Below are 23881 nucleotides of genomic sequence, written 5' to 3'. Positions count from 1 at the left end.
TAGTACTGCCAAGATGTCAAATAAATGGAACCCATCAGGAGTAGATATTTGGCAGCCTATTATCTGATCTACAAGAATGATGAGGCCATGATTGGAAATATGATCCCCAAATAACTCCTAAATATGTGGATGATCAGCGGTTATCTGAAGGGACAAAAAAACTGATTGGGTTAATTCAAACTAGTGACATAGAGGAGAATTTCAAGTATCAATTTGGAAATTGTTTACCTCCACCAAAGTATGAATGAGTGAGTGAAAACCAGGGAGAATCTGACATGAATGCTACAAAAACCTGTGGGTTTTCATGATTCTTTGTGACATACTTTAGTGCTGCTTATGTGGATGCATTGGGCTGGTCTTATGGTAAAGGGTAGAAAGGGACTTCGGGGAGGTCAGAGAGAGTCACATGCAAGGGAACCCCAGAAAGCTACCAGTGGATTTCTTAGCAGTGACTTTACAGGCTGGAAGAGTGAGATGATATATTTAAAGTGCTTAAAGGAAAAAACCATCAACCAAGAATACTTTACTTGGCAAAGTTGTCTTTCAGAAATGAAGGAGTGATAAAGACTTTCACAAACAAAAAGCTGAGAGAGTTCATCTCCACCAGACCTGCATTATGGAAATGCTGAAGAGTTCTTCAAGTGAAATAAATAGATGCTAAATTAATAACATGAAAACAAAACACACTGGTAAAGGTAATCATATAGTCGATTTCAAAATACTCTAATACTATTATATAGTGGTGTGTTAATACTCTAATACTGTAATATAATGGTGTGCTAGTCACTTAACTCTAGTATAAAGGTTAAAGGAAAAAAGTTAAAAACTATAGTTACAATGATTTATTACTAGATGCACAGTATAAAAAGTGGTAAGTTGGGAAATCAAAAACATAAAAGGTGGGAGAGTAAAAGGATAGAGTTTTTGTATGCAAAGTTAACTTGTTATCAGCTTAAAATAGACTGTTATACTATAAGAAGTGTTATGTAAACCTCATAGTAACCACAAAACTAAAACCTACAGTAGATACACAAAATATTAAGGGAAGAGAATGAAAGCACACCGCTATGGAAAATCATGAATTCACAAAGGAAGACAGCAAGAGAGGAAGAAAGGAATGAAGGAACTACAAAACTGCCAGAAAACAATAAGATGGCATTAGTAAATCCTTACCGCTCAATAATTACTTTAAAAATAAGTGGATTAAGTTCTATGAAAAAGCATAAAGTGGCTGAATGGATAAAGAAAGTAAGACCCAACTATACTCTTCCTAAAACAGACTCATTTCAGCTTTAAGGATACACATTGGTTCAAATTGAAGGAATGGAAAAAGTTATTCCATGTAAATGGAAACCAAAAGAGAGCAGAGTTAGCTATATTTATATCAGACAAAATAGACTTCAAGTCAAAAAATTATAAGAGACAAAGGTCTTTGTGTGATGATAGAGGGGTCAATTTTTTAAGAGGAAACAATGATTGTAAGTATATATGTACCCACAATCAGAGCACTTAAATATATTAAGCAAATATTTACAGATCTGAAGGGAGAAATAGACAACAAACAATAATAGTAGGGCACTTCAATATCTGACTTTAAACAACGGATAGATCATTTTGACATAAAATCAATAAGGAAATATTGGACTTGAACTATACTTTAGACCAAATGAACCTAATAGACATATATAGAACGTTCCATCTAACAGCAGAAGAATACATATTTTTCTCAAGTGCACATGAAAATTTCTCCAAGCTAGATCATATGATGGGTCACAAAACAAGTCTTAGCAAATATAAGGAGATTGAAATCATACCAACCATCTTTTCCACCCACAGTAGTATGAAAATAGAAATCAATAAGAAGAGGAAAACTGAAAAATTCACAAATATGTGGAAATTAAACACATTCCTGAGCAACCAAGGATTCAAAGAAGAAATCACAAAATATCTTGACACAAATGAAAGGGGAAACACAACATTCCAGAACTGATGTGATATGACAAAAGTGGTTCTAAGAGGGAAGTTTACAGCAATAAATGACTACATGAAGAAAAAAGAAAGATCTCAAATAAACAACCTACGTTTACACTTCAATGAACTAGAAAAAGAAGAACAAATCAAACCTAAAGTTAGCAGAAGGAAGGAAATAACAAAGATTAGAGCAGAAATAAATGAAATAGTGAATAGAAAAATAATAAAAAAGATAAAAAATATTGAGTTGATTTCTTTGAAAAGATACAATTGACTAACTTTAGCTATACTAACTTAGAAAAAAAGGGAGAAGACTCAAATAAAATTATAAATGCAAAAGGAGACATTGCAACTTATACTGCAGAAATACAAAGGCTCTTGAGACTACTATGAGAAATTATATGCCAACAAATTGGATAACCCAGGAGACATAGATAAATTCCTAGAAACATACACTTATCAAGACTGAATCATGAAGAAAAAAGAAAATAGGAACAGATCAATAAATAGTAAGGAGGTAGAATCAGTAACCAATCAATTTTTGTTTCTTCCCAACAACAAGAAAAAAGCCCAGGACCAGATGGTTTCACTGGTGAGTTCTACAAAATATTTAAAGAAAAATTAACACCACTCCTTCTAGAACTCTTCCAAAACTTTTAAAAAGGAAGAAACACTCCCAAACTCATTTTACAAGGTCAATATTGCTCTGATATCAAAGCTAGATAAGGAAGGACATTGAAAGAAAAGAAAGTTACATAAATATAAATGCAAAAATTCTCAAAAAAATACTAACAAAATGAATTCAACAGCACATTAACAGAATCATAAATCATGACCAAATGGGACTTGTCCCTAGGATGCAAGGTGTATCAATGTTATACATCACATTAATAGAATGAAAGATAAAAATCATGTGATCATGTCTACAGATGCAGAAAAGGCATTTGACATAATTTAACATCTTTACATGATAAAAACTCAATAAATTGGATGTAGAAGAAACATAGCTCAACATAATAAAGGTCATATATGACAAACTCACAGCTAACATCATACTCAATGGTGAATGTTTGAAAGTTTTTCCTCTAAGATCAGAAACAAGACATGGGTGTCCACACTTACCAATCCTATTTGATATAGTATTGGAATTCCCCACCAGAGCAATTAGGCAAGAAAAAGAATGAAACACATACTAATTAGAAAGGAAGAAGCAAAATTGTCTCTATTTGCAGATGATATGGTCTTACATATAGAAAATCCTAAAGACTTCACCAAAAAACTGTTAGAACTAGTAAGCACATTCAGTAAAGTTGCAGGACACAAAAATCAATATACAAAAATCAGTTGCATTTCTATACACTAACAACAAACTGTCTGAAAAAGACATAAAGAAAACAATTCCACTTAAAAAACCATCATAACAGAATAAAATACTTACAAATAAATTTAACCAAGGAGGTGAAACATCTGTACACAATATCACTAATCATTAGGAAATGTAATCAAAACCAAGTGAGATATCATCTCACACCTGTCAGAATGGCCATTGCCAAAAAGATAAGAGAGAACTAGTGCTGGGGAGGATTTGGAGAAAAGGGCACCGTGTGTGGGAATTTAAATGGGTGTAGCCACTGTGGAAAAAAAGTATGGAGATTCCTCAAAAATTTAAAAATAGAACTTGAGTATGATCCAACAGCCCCAGTTATGAGTATATTTGGAAGGAAATGAAGTCAGTATCTCAAAGAGATATCTGTTCCCTCGTGTTCATTGCAGTATTATTCACAGTAGCCAAAGGTTAAAGAAATGTAAGTGTCCATGCATGGATGAATGGAGAAAGACAATGTGATATATATATATGTATATATATATATATATATATATATATATATATATATAAGTAATATTACTCAGGCATGAGGAAGAAGGAAATAGAACTATTTGCAACAACATAGTTAGACTTTGAGGGGATTATGCTAAGTAAAATAAGTCAGACAGAGAAAGACAAATATTGCATACCCTCATTTATACGTGGAATCTAAAAAGGACAAACTCACAGAAATGAAGAGTAGACCGGTGGTTGCCAGGGGTTGGGGGTTGGAGGAAATAGATGTTGGTCAAAGGGTACCAACTTCCAGGTATAAGATGCATAAATTCTGAGGATCTAATGTACTGCATGGTGACAATAGTTAACAGTACTGTATTATACACTCATAAGTTGTTAAGAGAGTGGATCTTAAATGTTCTCACCACATAGAAAAAGATGTGATTAGGTGAGCTTATACAAGTGTTAACTAATCTTATTGTGATAATCATCTTCCAATATACAATTGTATCAAATCCCATTGTACACCTAAACTTACACAATGTTATATGTCAGTTATATCTAAATAAAGCTAGAAAAAACCTCTCAGACTTACATCTTTTTCCTGAATCAGGTTGAAGCGTAGTTCCAGGCTGTGTTAGGATGGGTCTAGAGCTGTCATTAGTCTATTGTACGATGTTTACTCCTCATGTGCAATCTCTCTACTTTGTTAGTTTGATGCCCAGGTGCTAGAGATGTGTCTCTATTCCAGCAACATTCAACGTTGCCAACGCTGTTTGTTCTCTTGCACCTCTGTTCTGTTCTCAACCCCATAGCAACTGCTCTGTGGCAGGCCTCATTTTATCTCACCTCCTATATTTGCAACCCAAGACTCACCAACGAATGGGGCCCCCTCAGTATTCTCCCTTCTCTTTAGATTCAGTGCCATGAAAACTGATGCTTACCCCCTTGGCCCAGTGCGACTGCCATGCTATGCTTTGACACCTGCTTACTAGCCTGCAGTCAGGAAATCCTCCTAGGTAGAGATCTGGGGCGATTATGAAGCCCACCTTCTGAGTTGTCTTCTATCATGGATATATCCTGATGATGCCTATTGTCCAAAGCCTGGAAACTGTCACCTCATGTTATTTTATTGAGTTTTGTTGTTGCTTATAAAGGCAGGCTACTCTGTAATCACCAGAAACAGAAGTCAACAGTTATATTTTAAATATTGATTTTAGATATTTAATTTCTTTAGGTGATATTTACTGTCAATTAGAGTAGATTTAATTCACTATTCAATGCTTTTTTGCTCTTTGCATGTCCCGTCTTGGGTAACCTTTGTCTGGAATCCACACATTTAAAATATGAGAATAAGAAGATATAGTTGGAAAACTAATAGTCAGATGTATCTACAAATCAGATAAATGGGACTAGATATTCCAAACTAGCTAGGGATGGGGGAGCTTCTTGCGTATATTGGTGCATTTGTGTAAATCACCAAAGGCGCTTCCTGAAGAGAAACCAGTTATCCATATTCCCTTCTGGGGGATATAATTACAGAAAGTGATTTTTTTCTGGACCAACCTTTCCCTGGGGCACAGTGCTTTTTGATTTGAACATGGGCTGTGGGACCAACCTGGATAACCCTAGACATGGCCATGGTTAGGGCCTTGTTTTCTGGAAATCACAATCAGAATGTAGATCCCAATGTTGGTGAAGGCCTGTGTGCTCCACCCTGTGTGCCTCCTGTGCACAACTCAACCACCCTCAAACTCATTCCTTGATTAAAGAGACCATGACCAGCACTTTTGGAGAGCCATGTGCTTTAAAAAAGGAAATTTTATTTTTTTTAATTATGAACATTTTAGATGCAAAATGTGATATTCTTAGAAAATACAGAGAAATATAATAAGTAAATTTTATAAAAGAAAGTTACCTAACCCACAACTCAGATATAAAAATCTCTTAATGTGCTGAGCTGTTTCTGCTGAATGTATTGTTTAAAAGAATGTCTCAACTTTAATATCACAATTAAAGCCACCCAATTGATTTGGAGGAGGGTTCTTCACTTCAGGTGGTTCTTTCTTGCCTTTCTTAGCCTTGATGACCTTGAAGGAGAGACAAGACACAATGAGATCCTAGCAGTGGACATGAAGTTAGTTCTACTTATTTTTCTCCCTTCAGCTACACTGAATCTCCTACTCATGAGTCAATCACGTCTCCTTGTCCGCTCTTGAAAGCTGTTTATTCTCTCTCTCCCATCTGCTCTCAGGAATTATTCTCTTTTAAGTCTTCTGTCTCCCCATCATCTGGAGCCTGAAAATGTGTATTTCCTGATGTTCAGCATGGGTACATTTGAAAAGGGTAGGAGTTCCACATGGGTGGTAAGGAGGAAGCACAACAGGAAGGAAAGTGCTGGTTCACCCAGTGCTAAGCATTGAGGGACATCCTCATTGGGGCAGAAAAATGAAGGAAGGAGCAGAAGATAAATATTTTTCTCAGTGCAATTACTCTGGATTATAGGTCGAAGACAGAGATTCCTCCGTTAGGGGATCTGAGAAGTGGAACAACTGATGTGCATGTATGTGTCTGTATGCGTGAACATATCAGTCTTTCTAATTTAATTATGTGCATTTAATTTAACTTTGATTTGTATGTCAAGAATCCCACAGTAGACCCCTGTGTTTGTGTGTGTGTGTTCCTATGTATATGAGACAGAAAGAAAATCAAAGAAAAGAAAAGTAAAGAAAGAAAATCAACCCTGTGAGAAAGAGACTGACCATTTTAGAGGATCAATTGAACTATTTCCCCAATCTCAGACAACTAGTGAGTGCTGAACCCAGGATTCAAATCACATGTGTCCTATTCAAAGCCCTGCTCTTGACCACTGTGTGAAATTATTTCCCTTTCCTTCTAATCTCTTCAAATATTTTATGGTTTAGCACAAGTATCATATCCTTTTGAAGTCTATATGAATGCAATTTTCTCGTATCTTTTAAAAATCCTTCTCTTGCAAATGAATGCAAGAGAACTGTTTGTGTTCTCCTCCCCCCTGCTGGACTCTATGTGTAAAAAAACCAGGAATCTGGTGTTCTCAAAACCTAAACAAAATTATTTGCCATTTTGGAAAACTAATGTTCCTCTACCCAGTTCCCACCTGAATGAAACTGTGATTTCCACATGTCAGTTTCAGCCTCTTGTCAAGTGTTCTCAATTGAAAGCAGAAGAGTCGAAGTTTATCTCCTTCCTCACACTTGATATTGTGCCATTTTCCATTCCCCACTACATCCATCTTTCCTGTTTTATCCTCTATTTCATAGATCGTGTTCTTGTTATTCACTTTTTTCTGCAACAGAAATTTAATATTCAGTTTCTGAAAACATAGTAACTTCCAGATGTATGAGAAAGACTCTTGTGACACAGTAAATACAAGATATATAAAAGTAATTACAGATACATATACATATAGCTTTGGCAAGATTTTCTCAGGGAACTTTGTTTTTATTATTCTGCTTTTTAATTTTTTCCTTTCTTGTTCTAGATGTTTTCTAGCTGACAATTCTAGAACAATGAGTTTTCTTCCTGTTTTCAATGGCTCACAACTCAAGGGCAGCTTTAATTCCTTAAAACAACTGGAATCAGAGGAATCAGAAACCTGAGTAGACTTCCTGGGCTCCTGTCCTTATGCAGAAAGGAATGGATGTTGCCTACCACTATTCATTCAGTAGGTTATCAAGACTCTATATAACAAGTAAGGTTCTAGGAACTCACTAATTCTCTTTTTCAACCTTCTCCCATTACTCCTGTCCAATATCTTAACCCCACTGACCCAAATCCTATAGCTCATACTTTACAGTGTTTCACTCATTTAAGCTAGACTCATCAATTCTATAATTGCATTTATAAGCACAATCTCTTAAAGACAGTGTACAAAAGTAATAGAGGTAAATTAAGTGATTATCCTAGAAGACAGGTGCATAGGGTTATGAAATAGTCAATCATATAAAATATTAGGTGAGTTTATAGCAGTTCGTAAATTTTGAAATTTTTACAAAATTGTAAAAGCTGTAAAATTGAATCTATTGAATTCATCAACGCATCATGCTAACTAGTACCCTGAATTTGAACATTGATATATCAGTAAAACTTTATATGCCTTTTTTTGGTAAATAGGGGCATTAGATTACCATGTCTTCCAAATATCAGGCAGTACAATATTTCCCAGTCTTCAATAAATTGTTCACAAATAATTGATTAAATGAATAAGATAGAGGAGACAGCAATGACTGTTTATGTCATTTGCCTAATTTTTGAATGTATTTGCATTCAGGAGAATACAAGCCAATCTGTTATTACTCTGAATACATGACACAACCAGAATTCAATCTTGGGAGGGCGATCTATTCTTCAAGGTAAAAAGAAAATAATGATTTATACCGTTGTGGTGGAGATCAGAAATAAAATTATTAGCACGCGCATATAGATCTATAACTTGCATTGTCCTTGTTCCTGATAGCTGAGAATAGATAATCATGACAATGACAAGACTTCTTAGTGAATCTTTTTCAAAGAACTTGTATGGGGATATCTTGGGTAGAAGAATGATAATAGGTCACCTAGTCCCATTTCCTGTAATTTGGAGACATGACCACATATCTCTAGTCAAGAGAAAGTCCTGGGTTCCAATATTCAGTCAGTAAGCAGAGCTTGGCAAGGGAAGAGGTTTACTTCTTTCAGATGTTTGTGGAGAAAAAGAAAATAATTTTAAGGGATTACCTGATGTAACACAAACAACCCATAAACAAATGTTCCCGATGCTTGTTTGTGAAGATTATCGATCTCGGGAGTTTGATTTGCTCTTTTGATAATTCTGGTAGGGACCTCAATCTTTTGATCAATACCAGCTTCAGATACAGATGATGCTTCATTTACCTCCAGGATTCCTTTACATTCAAAGTAATCTGATATAGTAATGATTTTCTTTTTCGTAAATTTCTCTTTGAGGTTGATGTTTAAAACCTTCACTTGGAAATATTGACTTGTAGTAGCCACAGTAGCATGAAACATTTGCTTTTTCCCCGTTTCTGGGGACTCATATTCGAATGGCTTTGTTGCTTTCAGTACCATCACTATCATTGGGCCCTTTTGAAGAAAACCTCTTCCGGCAGCTTTCTGGTGTTGGACTTGCATTATCTGGTTCTGTATTGGACAGAAATAGGAAAATAAACTTACAAATTTGAGCAGGGAATATAAAGGTACTTTCTCATGAGTGAAAACTCAATCTCAACTTTGGGCCAGAACAAACTTCACAGCTATTTGGAGCTGGGACCTGGCTAGAAAGGAATTGCTTAGCAGAAAGGAGAGGCTAATAAATCAGTATAGCTTAACCAGCAGAAGTATAAGGTAGCAGATAATGGCATGGAAGTTAGAACACACTCATTTAAACAGAATAATCTTTCTGAATTAAAGCATGATCCTCAGCAAGAGCAACATAGAATCGTGGATGATGAGGGGATTGTTATGAAGTACCTAAAGGATAGATTAAAATATAATAATAAATTCAAATTTATCCTCTACCCACTTAAATAACTAAAGAAAATAAAAAGAGTGAAAAAGCAACTTGGATAGCACTGCAAATGGAGAATGGAGCCCACCACAAGCCACAGACATTAAAGGTTTTCAGTTATTGCTGGTGTACCCAGGGCCATTTTGAAGGTCCGACTCATATTGCCTCTTCCGCAATTAATGCTCTGTTATTAACAGTAGTGAGAAAGACATGTTGTGGCTCAAAATCCCCTATTCTCAATTGGCTTAGGTAAAGGAGATCTGATTAGAACCATGTCCTCCTCTGTGTATCCACAACATTTCCCAATAGCTGGGATGCTAACAGAAAAACAGAGGACAGGTTTGCTTACCTCTAATTTCCTTTCTCCACAGTGGCCTGGTTTATTTGAGTTGCAGTAGAATACTGTCATGAAGAGAAAGTTGCCTGATTTGTAATAGGAAGTATGAAAGGCTAAGATGGGTCATGGGTCTGGAGAACATGGAGCCAAGCTATTTACCTCAACAGACCATATATACTTAGAGTGCTCAGACCTGAGATGTTACACATGGTGATCACCTGTGAGTGATGGGACTTTACCTGGATGTGGTTTATCATCAATGTGACCAATTTACCATAACAAGGGAGATGCCTTTGCCAAAGCTAGTTAATCAGTAACAAGAGTTATACATGAGAATAACTATAGTAACTGTGGAATGCACTGTTACTGGGTTGAAGAAGACTTGGAAAAGAGAAACAGGAGGTGTGTACCTCAGCCAAGAAAGTGGAGGATGGAGTGAATGATGAGATCTGAGGAGGTGGAGGATTGCCCATGATCGCAGATGTGCTGGCTACTGAAGGACAGACAGGCTGAATCTGCTCCTGGGTCACCTTTTTCTTTTTAGTTCCAGTGTTTTCTTTGGTTGTGTTTTTTCTTCTCTGAAAGTAGTTTAATTTTTCTGTTAACGGTTTTCAGTATTAAAAGAAGCAGAACATATTTTCATTACTTTGTACTATGTTCTATTTATATGGAATGTGATGTCCTTGGAAATTCCAGGGAGTTCCAACCCGTGACCTAAAGAGGTGGCCAGTAGGTAAGAGTGGGCATAGATGGTAGCGTTTTAAAAAAGCGACGGTTAATTTAAACAAACACATTCCTTGTCTAATCACCTCTGTGTTGGGATGGGAAGAGCACTGGACTTGGAAGTAGAAAATCTTGGTTTGTATAAGCTAAGGCAAAATGAATTTACAATCATATTGTTAACTCATCTTTAGATTGAGGATGATGTCATTCTATTTATGTCACAGAAATTTTTACTACAGCTTTATAGTGACTTGTTCTTTGCCTGGCACAAAGTAGATGGTCCATATTCCTCAATTAGGTAAATTTGAACTGCTGGAATATTAATAAAGAACCAAGTGCCATAGCAGAGTTCTTCCTGTGGGACTTCCATCCTGCTCTTCTTCCTCAAGCTTACCTGAGCCACAGGAGTCTTCTCTGCTCTTTCAGATGTCACATTACTACTTGTGGTGGGTGCAGGTGCAGCAGGGCCTGCTTCTCTTTGATCTCTCTTTTTCAATTGAGTTGCTCCTTTTTTCCTCTTTTTCACTGCGACTGACGCACAAACAAAGAGGACACAATAAACCCAGAGCAGCTGGTCTACGACAGCTGAAGCAGTTTCAATGTTATTTACTCACGGCTCCTGCTTGTAGGTCTAAGTATGCTTTTGTCCACCTCTTCTGCATTAGCCAGCCTGGCACAAGGGGACCAAAAGCAGCAACACAGGCAGGAAGACTGTCTCATGCTTCCTCAGTAGTTTTCGTACTCACTCCCTATGCAGTAAGGCTCTCTTTCTTGTCCTCTGGATCCCATGTACCTCAGTCAAACTCTCTCTCAACTCTGTTTCCTTATCATGGCCCTTTAAAAAATCTAAGGTTTTCATGATGCTGACTGGTTGATCATGTTCTATAAAAGATCCATTAAAATTACAGAAACTACAGAAAGCAACTGATGATGTGGATTTGTAAGGTGATAAAATGGTGATATTGGCCTTTGAATTTTTAAAATTTTGTTTTTACCCAGTGATTTTACAAGAGGGTAAGTTCTTCACATCTGTGAGAGGTAGGTTTTTATGTTAAGTACAGCTGCATATTTGTTACTAGAAGGGATAATGATTATGCAGCAAATGGTCTTAATAGAACAGGCACATTAATTGGTTAAATATAAATGTTTTTAAATAAGCTACAATTCTTATTTATTTATCGTTTTCGAGGAAGTTTAGCCCTGAGCTAACTACTACCCATCTTCCTCTTTTTGCTGAGAAAGACTGGCCCTGAGCTAACATCCATGTCCATCTTCCTCTACTTTATACGTGGGACACCTACCACAGCATGGCTTTTGCCAAGCGGTTCCATGTCCACACCCAGGATCCAAACCGGCGAATCCCAGGCTGCCGAGAAGCGGAACGTGCAAACTTAACAGCTGTGCCACCGGGCCGGCCACATAAGCTACAATTCTTAAATTATTATTTTGTTATTTTCTAGCATTTCTAACGTACTGGAAACCTCAGCCTCTCATCAACTCCTTCTGTCTTTTGTTCTTTATCCTCACCCCAAGTACACCCTCCAACACACATCAATCCCCTTCATAGGAAAGGGGATATCATAAGTTGTCAACTTGTTGGCCTCTACAGTACTAACACAGTCATGGCTACTGAATCTTAAACTGGGAAAGGGATGTTTCAACTGAATAAGTGAGGGTTCTAGTCAAGGTCAAGGATAGTGCAGACAGAGCGAGAGTGAGGAGTTCTTCCTCATTACCTTTTAACTTTTCACTTCTCAGATTTTTAACAAGGCTTTTAAGTTCTGGTATATCTTTGTACAATTCTATTAGTTTGTCAACACAGGTGGCTCCTCGATACTTTTCTGCCATTAACCCAGCAATCTCAATTTTACTATATTCATCTTGAGGTTTTGCAGTCAGTTGTAAACCATGGGCCAGTAGAGATTTAACCATGCTAAAATGATATGCACTGATGGGCTCTAATCCTTTCAGAAGAACAATTTTCTGGTATTCATTCACCATCTCTCAAGTTACAGATGACCTATAAGAGAAAAATAACACACAGTGTTACACATTTACGTAGACAATTTCAAAGACTGTCAATGTTTATGTGAATGAGTGGTTCATGTCAAAGTTTTATCCATAGGTGCGTGTGACAAAAAGGAACTTTAATTACCAGAAATATCATTTAGAAAATTTGTTGAGAAACTGCGTTAGGAAGATCTAAAACATCATTAATGGTGATAGTTGAGTTGATTCAGGGGTAGGTGTGGTGGAAGAAGGCCTGGATATAAGTCATTGTTGCAGTGCTTAGAATATGGACTCTATAGTGTCAAACTCCCTGGTTCCTCCTCCTATCCTTGATTAGGGCTAGAATCTGGCCATGAATGTCTGTTGGTGGTTCCTGACTCTTCCCACACCCAATATGCCTGAAGGGGCCTATGTGCAAAATGGGCTGCAGCCTCTCACCTTGTGTGAATATCCTGCTGCCACAGCACTACATTTCATGCTGGGTAACTGCCCTAGTCCACTTGGCCCTTCCCTAGTCAGCTGTAATTAGCATCATCTCTCCCTGGGGTTGGACCATGTTCTTTGTGTCCTATGTGCGTATATCACTATCACTTTGCTGGCCTTCTACCTGCTCCCTAGTGTAGGATCACATCACATTGTCTGGGATTATTTAACAGTTGCTTGAATTTCCTCCTTCCAGGCTTACTTTCTCTAATTAGTTATTTTCATAGATCCAGTTATCTTCCTATAAACCACATTTCTACACTGCTCGAAAGTATTCAATAGTTTCCCATTTTCTTTAGGAAAAATTCCTTGATCTTTAGCCTGACTTGGAAGGCCTTGAATAATCTCTCTTTCTTTCTTCTCTCACTTTCTGTATTTCATATTTAAGTTCCAGAACTAGGCAAATCTTGTCCTGTTAGCCTCTTTTATAGAGTATACTTCCTACCTTTCTTCTTGAAAAGTAGATCTAGAGAATACACAGTCTTCATGAAATTAATCAAATTTAATTTAGAAGTCTGCCAAATTATGTAAATATGCAGTTGTACTCAGCATGTATCTAATAATACGGAAACTCTTACATAGCATGTTTTTACATATAATGTCCTAAGTTCTGAATATAATATAGCTTATGAGAATCACTATTTGTGAAAATGACACTTCTATCATTGTTTCTCCAATGTCTTTCAACAACACATTGACTCAGGAAGGAGAATATGAGTATTAAAATCTTCAACTTTGAGTTCAGGAGATTTGGCTCTTGGAACATAATAATTCGGCTATAGAGTTCAATGTATATAATTAGAATATAAATTATTGATTTGTAAGTTTAGGTTGAAATACATCCCACAAGGAGACAACTTTAAACTAAGAAGTAGAAAACAGAAAACAAAATGTAAGACATGTCAAAATACAGGAAAAAGTATCAGCATACACGTGTTATTAGTTGCAAAAGGAGTGAAAACTAAAGTGAAAAGGAGAAAATACTTGAAGAAACAATGAGATAAACTTCTTGGAATTAAAGTAACATGAACATCTTTAGATCCATCAGGCCAATAGAATGCTAGATCAGACAGTGAAGGAAAAACCCACATGAAGACACAATGTAGAGAAACTGAAGAATATGCAAAAACAAGAAAAAATTGACACTTTCAGAGAAAAAGAATAACTCACTCACAAAGGTTCAAAATCAGATTCTCAAGAGCGAAAATACATAGAGTAATTTTTTTTCTTTTGAGGAAGATTAGCCTGAGCTAACTACTGCCAGTCCTCTTCTTTTTGCTGAGGAAGACTGGCCCTGAGCTAACAACCATGCCCATCTTCCTCTACTTTTTTTTTTTATATTAGGGACGCCTATCACAGCATGGCATGCCAAGCGGTTCCATGTCCGCACTGGAGATCTGAATGGGCGAACCCCGGACTGCTGAGAAGCAGAACGTGCACATTTAACCGCTGCGCCACTGGGCCAGTCCCTGGAGTAATTTTGTATAATGTTTGCCTCAAATCCACACCAGCACTTTTGAAACCTCCCAAAATTGTGAAACCAAAAGTTGTGTGTGTGCACGAATTTGGTAACAAAATTTATTAGAAAAAAATACTTGATGTGAGGCAGCAGGAGTCTATGTATAATTTTTTAAAAATTCCACTTTAGTGTGAATGCTCATATTGTCTTATTCCTGAAATATTAGCACATTTAACATGAGAGTCAGGACCTAGACCCAAATGGGCCATCTATGGGCTGCTAAACTATACACAGCGAGTGCCTTAAATAGTCTTTCTAAAGTCACTCAAATTCTGAATTCCAAACCCTATGTGATCCCAAGGGTTTCAGAGAGGTGTTGCCAACCTAATTTGAAGAAAAAATAATTTTGAAACAGGAATTTTATATCTAACCAAAATGACATTTAAATGTGATGGCTTAGATATGAATCTCTCATGTTTCTCAACACAATTAACAATCAGAAGATTTGCAACACAAAGACCTACCAAGCATTCTTTTGGAAATAGTATTCAACAAGAAAATAAAGAAATCAGGTAAATAAAATGTTGCAGGCAAAAAAAGTAAGAGTGAACAAGACCTTGATGTAAGTCTTTTAGTGTTTTAAAAATGAATAACTGAAGAGATGGGGCTAGCCCCGTGGCCGAGTGGTTAAAGTTCCACGCACTCTGCTTCGATGGCTGGGTGCGCTGGGTTTGGACCCCGGGTGGAGACCTCCTCCACTCTCCAGCCATGCTGTGGAGGCATCCCATATACAAAGTGGAGGAAGACTGGCACAGATGTTAGTTCAGGGACAATCTTCCCCAAGCAAAAAAGAAAAGGAGGATTGGCAACAGGTATTAACTCAGGGAAAATATTCCTCACACATACACACACAGATAACAATAACTGAAGAGAAACGAAACAAGAAGTCGATCAACGTGATGGGGTGAATGTAGGGAGAAAAGAGGATATGAGTGTTCATTAAGTTACTTGTTCTTAAAGAGAAGTTAGAGATATAAATTTAAAACTATTGACAAGAAGAAGAAGAAAACATAGAATAAGTATTACAAATGGTACTTACAAACTAGTCAAAATACAGCATTTCAACTAATGTACATAATGCTGAAGCCATTAAAAGAAAAAGTTTTCAAACTGGATTTAAAAAAATCTACCTATATGTTGTTGACAAAAGATTTTTTAAAGGTTTAAAAAACAGTTGCAAAAAAGTTTTATCATGCAAACATTAATTTAAAGAAAGCAGTATATCTTTATTAGCCTAGCTTTAAATAGACCTTAAGACAAAGACTTTCATCAGAACTGGAATTTCACTACACAACAACAAAAGATTTAAGTTCCAGAAAGAATTCAACTGTAACAGTTTTGATTATGCATTTATCTAAGAGTAATAAGTACATATTATAACTAATTCATATTTCATTATATTATTATAGTTAGTATTATGCAGTATATTTCTCTCACTATGTTTACAGACATATGTAATATTTATACTAGAAATTGAAAGAAGTATAAGGAAAAGTTGACAGAATCATTATAGCTTGAGACTTTAGCATTATTGCTGAATGAAGCAAAGAAAAAAATCAGAAGACTATTTAGAAAAACTGACCAACACAGTTAAGCTTCAATAAAACGCTTCATCTAACATTTAGATAACTCTGAAACCAATATTTCAAACTTTACATTCCTCTTAGAAACATGAAATGTTTATGTACCAGGCTCTACAGAAAGACAAAAGCATTCAAAAAGGTAGATATAGATTTAATGGTGTCCAACTGCCTCCTTCCTACAAACTCTCACTGTCAAAGTCTACCTCTGGCTTTGAGGAAAGCAGGGAATTAGTCCCCAAAAAACTGAAATACTGCCTCTCGTACTCGGTGTAGAATGAAGCTAAAGTACTTATGAATATATCAAGATGCCACGTATTTGAGTAAACACATTTGTTAAACAGAAATTTTTTATTTCTTGCGTGTTCTTGTTCTCATGTTTTACAAAACTGGAATAACATCATATAATATAGTTTTATGTCTAGAGGTATTTTTTACTTACTATTATTGTATAATACTTTTTTTCATGTCATTGTCTTGTCTTTTACCCAGGCCTCTACCACAACTACTAAGTTTTCTTCACATCCTAGAGGGAAGAAAACCAAAGACCTCTTCTAAATATTAATTCATGCTATAAACACCTGGAGAATGAATTTTCAAATCTGCAGTAGTCACAATGCATTTGGCTTTGTTCAGACCTCTGTTGTGATGGGATGAAAGATACCTATTATCTTCCTAGGAGAGTGAGGATTTAGAATCAAGCTACCATATTTTTCACTTTTCTGAACATGTTAATAGCAGCCTTACTCCTCTCACCCCTACTCAAAAGACTCAAAAACTAATTTTCCTCCTGTGATATTGTGGAGATCAATGAGGTACCCAGATCTCCTCGACAAAAATCCTAACAGGACTCACCTCACTGACAATTCTTCCACAGTAGTCCAGATCCGGAGATCTTCTTCAGAAATGTGGCAATCAGTACTTGTTTTGTTTGAGTAGGAAGATAAATCAGTAAACCTCTCAGAAACAGAACTGCAGGATGTTACAATCTTCTGAAATGCTAAAAAAGCAAAGATTTTTCAAAGATAACAGAGAAAAGTGGCACTGGTTAGAGTCACTTAATAACTTGATTGGTACTGCTAACTGTCTCATACTGAGCTATATCCCGAGAGACACAGAAGTTATGAAACAATTTTGAGACTCCTCCCATAAATGGTTTTAGGTTTCTATTTCCTTAGTCATAGAAACTGAATAGTTTTCTTGATGTAAACCTGTGAGTCATAATGAAAAGCCAGAGCCAAGTTAGCACTTATTTATTTACTTATTTACAAATGTCTGAGAGGAGTTGAGCCATTAGAACTTTCTTTTCCAATAGACTTAAGTAGACACCAAAACCCCTTAAAAGAGGCTCAAATTTCAAAGCGGAAAGGCAAGACACCCAGTCGCTTCTTCCTCCTTTTCTGCTCACACAGTGGCAGCGGCAGGAAGAGGTCTTGGAAGAGACATATATAGCTACCAGTCCTGACCACACCTCCTGGATGAAGAAACATTGTCTGTGAAGTTGCTTGTGTTTTCAATAGTATGTGATACATTTACATAGCTATTAATAGTTGACATACCACGGGCATAAAATCGCTATTTACATGTAAGTTCTGCCTAGAGTATTTGGAAATGAATTTTGCACTAGTTACCCTTTTGCCCAATGACTAAGGTCTATTGATTCTATGATTCAATTTCATGCTTACTCTTGACTCTCAGAATTATTCACAGATAAACACAAGTGTGTAATGAGTTCATATCATCAATCACCTCAATGAATCCATCAAATTCTGGAAGAACATTGAGCTTCTAGAAGGGATGAGGACCTAATAAATATTTTTTCTAAAAATTTTTTTTCTATATAGTACAATGGATACAATTTGAAGAATTGCAACCCTGAGAAGTCAAATAAGGGAACCTATCAGCATATAGTATTGTGGTAATCCACTATCTGATCTGAAGGATGAGGCCATGAAATGAAGAAGGGATCCAAAGACCTGTTACATTTAGTAGATGATTTGAGGTCATCTGAAGGGAGAAGAAAACTTATAGAGTTAATTCAAACTAGGTTTGTGGAGGGGAGACAGTTGAAGTCTGGATTTGAAAAATGTCTCAATGTGCAGGAGTAAGTCAGGGAAAAGCAAGGAGGATCTAGCATTAGTGCCACAAAAACTGAGGAATTTTCAAAATTCTGTATTACAGACTTTAGAGCTGCTATGTGGATTCACTCAGCTGTCTTAATGTAAAGGGTACAGAGGGACATTAGGGAGATCAGAGGGTCCGAATCCAGAGACCAGGAGGCAGCAGACACACAACAGAAATGTCTGCGAATCAGGACATTTTCCTCTCCTTTTACCAGAAACTAACTTACGTGGAGTGACACCCTCTGTTGTTTCTATAGCAGAAAACACATACATTTCTTGCTCAAATGAAGGGAAGTTGGAACAATGCTCCTAAATCCATATTGTGCAGTTTGAATTTTAAAAGATAGAGCAAAGACTTAGAAAAAAATGAAGATTTTCCTGACTCTTAGTGGCCAAACAATTGGTGATTTGGGCCATCGCAGAGATACAGAGGGATTTATGAGGCCCTCAACAGTGTTGAGGAACAGTGTTCTTCTAGAATTTGTAAGGCTTCATAGTTATTATGAAACGAGCCGATTGGGAAATGAGTCAGGTGGGAAATGAGAGAGCTCTTAATGTGGGGAAAAACGTCTGGAAAAATCTACATGATCTCTTATCATCTCAAGTACTATTCCAGAAGATCACTCAAAATCCTCAGCGAGGAGTCCACACCAGGTTGGTCTCCTATGTGCATCTGTCTTCAGCAGTCTCCTAAGGAGAGGAGTTAGAGCAAGTAGAAGAGAAATTTCATTAATAAATAAGTCAGGTCCTTAAAATTCCACATCAGACCTCAGAATAAAGGTATAAGATGTGTAGTTGCAGAGAAGAAAATGGAAGGGACAAATGTTTTGGGTATCGTCAAATCAAAACTCTTCTCCACCTCTCATGTCTAAGGGCCAGCAAACCTATTAGAACTTGAGCCAGAGCTGGCCAAGTGGATTCATGCATTTATCAAGCTATCAGTCACCTGAGTTAGTCACTTACAAGAATCAACATTTGGCCATATTCATTTCTTTGCTTTTTGTTGGTTTTACTGTTTGCTTACTCATTACTGTTTATTTAGTTTGTTTACCTGTGTATCATAATGTGCAAAATCAATTCTTGTATTGTTTTCTGCTTATAGCTTCATTGTTTCTGTATATTATTTGTTATTTGCTTTCCTCTATTTTTTTCTAGTGTTGTAAGATGAAAATTAATATCAATTATATTAAAACTCTCTTTTTTAAATGTAAACACCTTAAGAATTTTTTTTCTGTGAGTATTACCTTTGCTTCATTTCCTAGGTTTTTTATGGTGTGTTTTTATTGTCCCTAATATTCCTTGGCATGTATTAATTAATGGCTTATTTTTAAATGTGTTATATAATTTTGAGATAGTTTAGAATTTTCTAGATACTTTATTGTTGATTTCTGATTTAGTCCTGTTGTGGTCGTGAAATGTACTGTAAGATTTCAGACATCAATTGTACTGTGACTAACTGTAAGCACCTGCATATATTTCACTTTTGCGAAATTTCATGAACACTTCAGATGTTTTTATGGTGTTCTTTAAACGAAAATTAGATCACATTGTTTGAATGTGGTGTTAAAATATTTTATTATACTTTCTGATTTTTTTCTTCTAGTTCTATCATTATTCAATGAGAGATTTTAAATATCTAATTATGATTGTTGATTTGTCTTATACTGCATTTAACGCTGTTAGTTTTTGCTTTATCATTTTGAAGCTCTGTTACTAGGTGTATTTATGGAATTGTTATGACTTTCTGATAAATTAGTCAAGATATTTCCGAAGCTTCTTTTTTTTTAGGATTGTGACTTTTCTATGACTCATGTAAGAGCTTGGTTCTATGCTTTGTTGGGATGGGTTTTATAATAGCTCCTACTCTAGTGCTTGGCCGTTACTCCTAAGATTCAATCTTTCTGGTGTTAAGCTGAATGGCAAGAGTAGTAAATACGCATCTCTACTTTAGCAACCTTCAATATCTCCCAGCACTGTTTGCTCTCGTGTACTTGTATTGTTTTTCTTTTCCAACTTTATTAAGATATAATTGACATACAACATTGTGTAAGTTTAAGGTGTACAATGTGTTGATTTGATACACTTCTTTATTACAAAATGATCTCCACAATAGCCTTAGCTAACACCTGCATCATGTCACAAAATTGCCATTTCTTTCTTGTGATGAGAATATTTATGATTTACTTTCTTAACAACTTTCAAATATATGATACATATTGTTAACTGTAATCACAATGCTGTGCATTAGATCCCCAGAACTTATTCATCTTATTCCTGGAGGTTTGTACCCTTTGATCAATATGGCCCCATTTCCCTGACCCTCAAGGCCCTGGCAACCACCAATTTACTCTCTGTTCTGTGAGTTTGGCTTTTTTAGATTCCACATATAAGTGAGATCATACAGTGTTTGACATTCTCTGTCTGAATTATTTCACTTAGCATAATTCTGTATAGGTCCATTTATGTTGCCCCAAATGACAAGATTTCCTTCTTTCTCATGGCTGAATAATATTCCAGTATGTGTGTGCATGTGTGTGTGTATCATATTTTTTTAAATCCATTCACCCACTGACAGACACTTAGGTTGTTTCCATATCTTGGGTGTTATGAATAATGCTGCAGTAAACACGGAGATGTAGATATATCTCTTTGATATCTTGTTTTCATATTCTTTGGATATGTGCCCAGAAGTAGGATTATTACATCATACTATAGTTCCATTTTTAATTTTTGAGGAATCTCCATATTGTTTTCCATAGTGGCTGCACCAATTTACACTCTCACCAACTGTGTGCAAGGGCTCCCTTTTCTCCAAATCTTCTCTAGCATTTGTTATCTCTTGTTGCTTTAATAATAGCCATTCAAACAGCAGTGAGATGATATCTCATCATGGTTTTGATTTGCATTTCCCTGACGATTAATGATGCTAAGCATCTTTTAATGCCTTGTTGCCCATTTGTATGTCTTCTTTGGAAAAAACTCTATTAAGTTTCTCTGGCTATTTTTTACTGGACTGTCTGTTTTTGTCATTGAGTTGTATATATTTCAAATATTAATCACTTAGACATATGATTTGCAAATATTTTCTCCCATCTCATAGATTGCTTTTTTATTATGTTGATTATTTCCTTTGCTGTGCAGAAGCTCTTTAGTTTGATATAGTTCTACTTGTTGATTTTTGCTTTTGTTGCTTGTGCTTTAGGTGTCTTATCCAAACAATGCTTGCCAAGACCAATGTCAAGGAGTTTTCCCTGTGTTTCAGAGATTTGTGCTTTTCGGTCTTAAGTTTAAATCTTTAATTCATTTAAAGTTCATTTTTGTAAATAGTATAATGTAGGAGCTCAGTTTCATTCTTCTATGTGTGGTGATCCAGTTTCCTCAACACAGTTCATTGAAGAAACTACCTTTTCCTCATTGAGTACTCTTGACTCCCTTGTCAAATACTAGTTATCCCTATATGCAGGGGTTTATTTCTGGGCTCTTGATTCTGTTCCACTGGTCTATATGTCTATTTTTATGTCAATACAATACTGTTTTGATTACTATAGCTTTGTAGTATAGTTTGATATCAAGCAATGTGATGCCTCCAGTTTTGTCCTTCTTCCTCAGGATTACTTTGGCTATTTGGGGTCATTTGTGCTTCCATGTAAATTTTAGGATTGTTTTTCTATATCTGTGAAAACTACCATAGGAATTTTGGTAGAGATTGTATTGAATCTGTTGATGACTTGAGGTAGTATGGACATATTAACCATATTTATTCTTCGGATCCATAAGCACAGAATAATTTTCCATTTGTTTGTGTCTTCTTCAACTTATTTCTGCATATCTTCCTCCCTCTTCCAGAATGACACAAGACAGAAAACTTTTAGTGGTCAGAGATAATGCTAAGTTTATAAAGTATCCCTTTTGGAAGCAAAAGATTACTTGTAGCAAATTCTCAGTATGTTCATTTGAGTAAGTAATTATGGCAGTTATTTTTAGATAGATCAGGTGAAATGCTCTTTTGAGGTTTGGGCCCTATGTTAAAGAAAGTGGGTGAAAAAAGGAACAGGAAGAAAGTGCCCCAGTTAAGAGAAAATTCCCCTGTGATCTTGCAGTTACCCATCAAGTACCCAAATCTTTCTTATAGAAATCCCTACAGGTCTCACCCTACTGGAAATATTTTCCATGGTAGTCTAGGCCTTGAGATTTTTTTTCAGAAATGCAGGAATAACAATTTGTTTTGTACTAATGGAAAGATAAATTAGTGAAACTACCCAGAGACTGAACTGTAGGATGTTATAATCTTGTGAAAGACTAAGGAAATGAAGTATTTTGAAAGGTAACAGGGAAAAATGACACTGGTTTGGGTTACTTAAAAACTTCCCCATACTGTGCTATGCCCCAGGGAGAGAGAAGTTATGAAAGAATTCTGAGACTCTGCCCATCAACGTTCAGTGGTTTTGATACTCTTAGCCAGGGAACTGAACTGTTTATCTCCTGTGAATATCTTAGTCACAATGAACAAAACATAGCCGAGTTGTTCTCTTGTTCTTTTGTAACATGTCTGTAATTGAAAGGAGTGTCAATGTCTGAGCTTAACTCATCCAGGGGACTTAAATGCCCCTTGAATGAGGCTAAAATGTTCAAAGGGAGGGGTGAGTCATCTAGCTACTTCTATGAAATCACTTTTGGTTTAAATCATACCTGAAACACTCACCTAGCTATTAATCACTGACAAACTTGGGGCCTGACAGAGGTAGAAAGTCATTATGAATAAGTAACTCCTTCCTCAAATACATTGAAACAGCTTGGCATTAGTTGCCCTCTTGACTAGCTATATTACCTTGATGATTAAATTCAAGATTACTCACAATTTTTTGCATTGTTCATGGGTAAACGCAAGTTGGGTGTGAGCTTATATCACGACAGCATCTAAACTTTGCAAATTCTGCAAGATCAATGAACTTCTGATCGCGAAGAAGAACTGATAAACCTTTTACTCTGCAGCGTCATTTCTGTGAAGGAAAGTGGATGCACTCCAGAGTGCCATAAGGGCTGAGATGTCAAATAAATGGCACCAACCAGCAGACATTACAGTGGTAACCCCTAGCTGGTCTTGCTTGCAGATCTCTACTTGATATATGGAAGATGGGCATGGACGTTAGCTCAGGGCCAGTCTTCTTCAGCAAAAAAAGAGGGGGATTGGTGGCAGATGTTATCTCAGGGCTAATCTTCCTCAAAAAAAAAAAAAGCCAGGAGGATATGAGTGTTCATGGATTTAGGTTGCTGCTTCTGTGGACTCATAGGGCTGGTATTAAACTAATGGAGAGAGTGGGACATTAGGGCAGATCAGAGAGGGCCCAATCTAGAGATAAAGCAGTAGAAGATAAAGGGCAGGAATGAGCATGATTCAGGACATTTTTCCTCCCTTTTCTTGTAATCCATTTGTGTGGAGGGATAACCTTTGTTGGTACTCCAGCAGATAACACACAAATTACTATCAGCAAAAAAGGTAGTTCAGAACAGTGCTCAATAATTCAAAGTACTGTACAGATAGAATTTTAATAAATGGACCAAAGAAATACAAAAAAAATTTGCATTCTTCCTGACCTTAGGCAGTGGCTAAACAATTGATGATTTGAACCATTACACAGAAAGCTCAGAGCGGGAAATGAGACAACTCTTAACAAAGGGAAAAGAGTTCATAAACTTGCATAATCTCCAATCTTCTCAGTACAAATTCACAAAGTCATTGAACTTCCTCAGTGAAGAGTCTCCAC

General features: G+C 36.3%; 1 protein-coding gene across 1 annotated transcript in view; it reads right to left on the bottom strand.

Annotated features, from left to right (window-relative positions):
* The window catches only part of LOC106835803 (gamma-interferon-inducible protein 16-like), a 70440-nt gene extending 53025 nt beyond the window's left edge, over window positions 1-17415 (bottom strand). Inside the window, exons 1-7 of the mRNA XM_070498070.1 lie at window positions 16849-17415; window positions 12138-12421; window positions 10796-10932; window positions 10089-10256; window positions 8552-8974; window positions 6933-7121; window positions 5805-5883 (exon numbers count right to left, since the gene is read on the bottom strand). Of these exons, the coding sequence (XP_070354171.1) occupies window positions 5805-5883; window positions 6933-7121; window positions 8552-8974; window positions 10089-10256; window positions 10796-10932; window positions 12138-12402 (1261 nt within the window). The 5' untranslated portion in view covers window positions 12403-12421; window positions 16849-17415. The remainder of the gene's footprint in view (window positions 1-5804; window positions 5884-6932; window positions 7122-8551; window positions 8975-10088; window positions 10257-10795; window positions 10933-12137; window positions 12422-16848) is intronic.
* Window positions 17416-23881: the final 6466 nt, after the last annotated feature.

This window comes from Equus asinus, chromosome 25 (assembly GCF_041296235.1).
Source record: "Equus asinus isolate D_3611 breed Donkey chromosome 25, EquAss-T2T_v2, whole genome shotgun sequence".
Lineage (NCBI taxonomy): Eukaryota > Metazoa > Chordata > Mammalia > Perissodactyla > Equidae > Equus > Equus asinus.
This window is presented reverse-complemented; position numbering and strand designations above follow the sequence as displayed.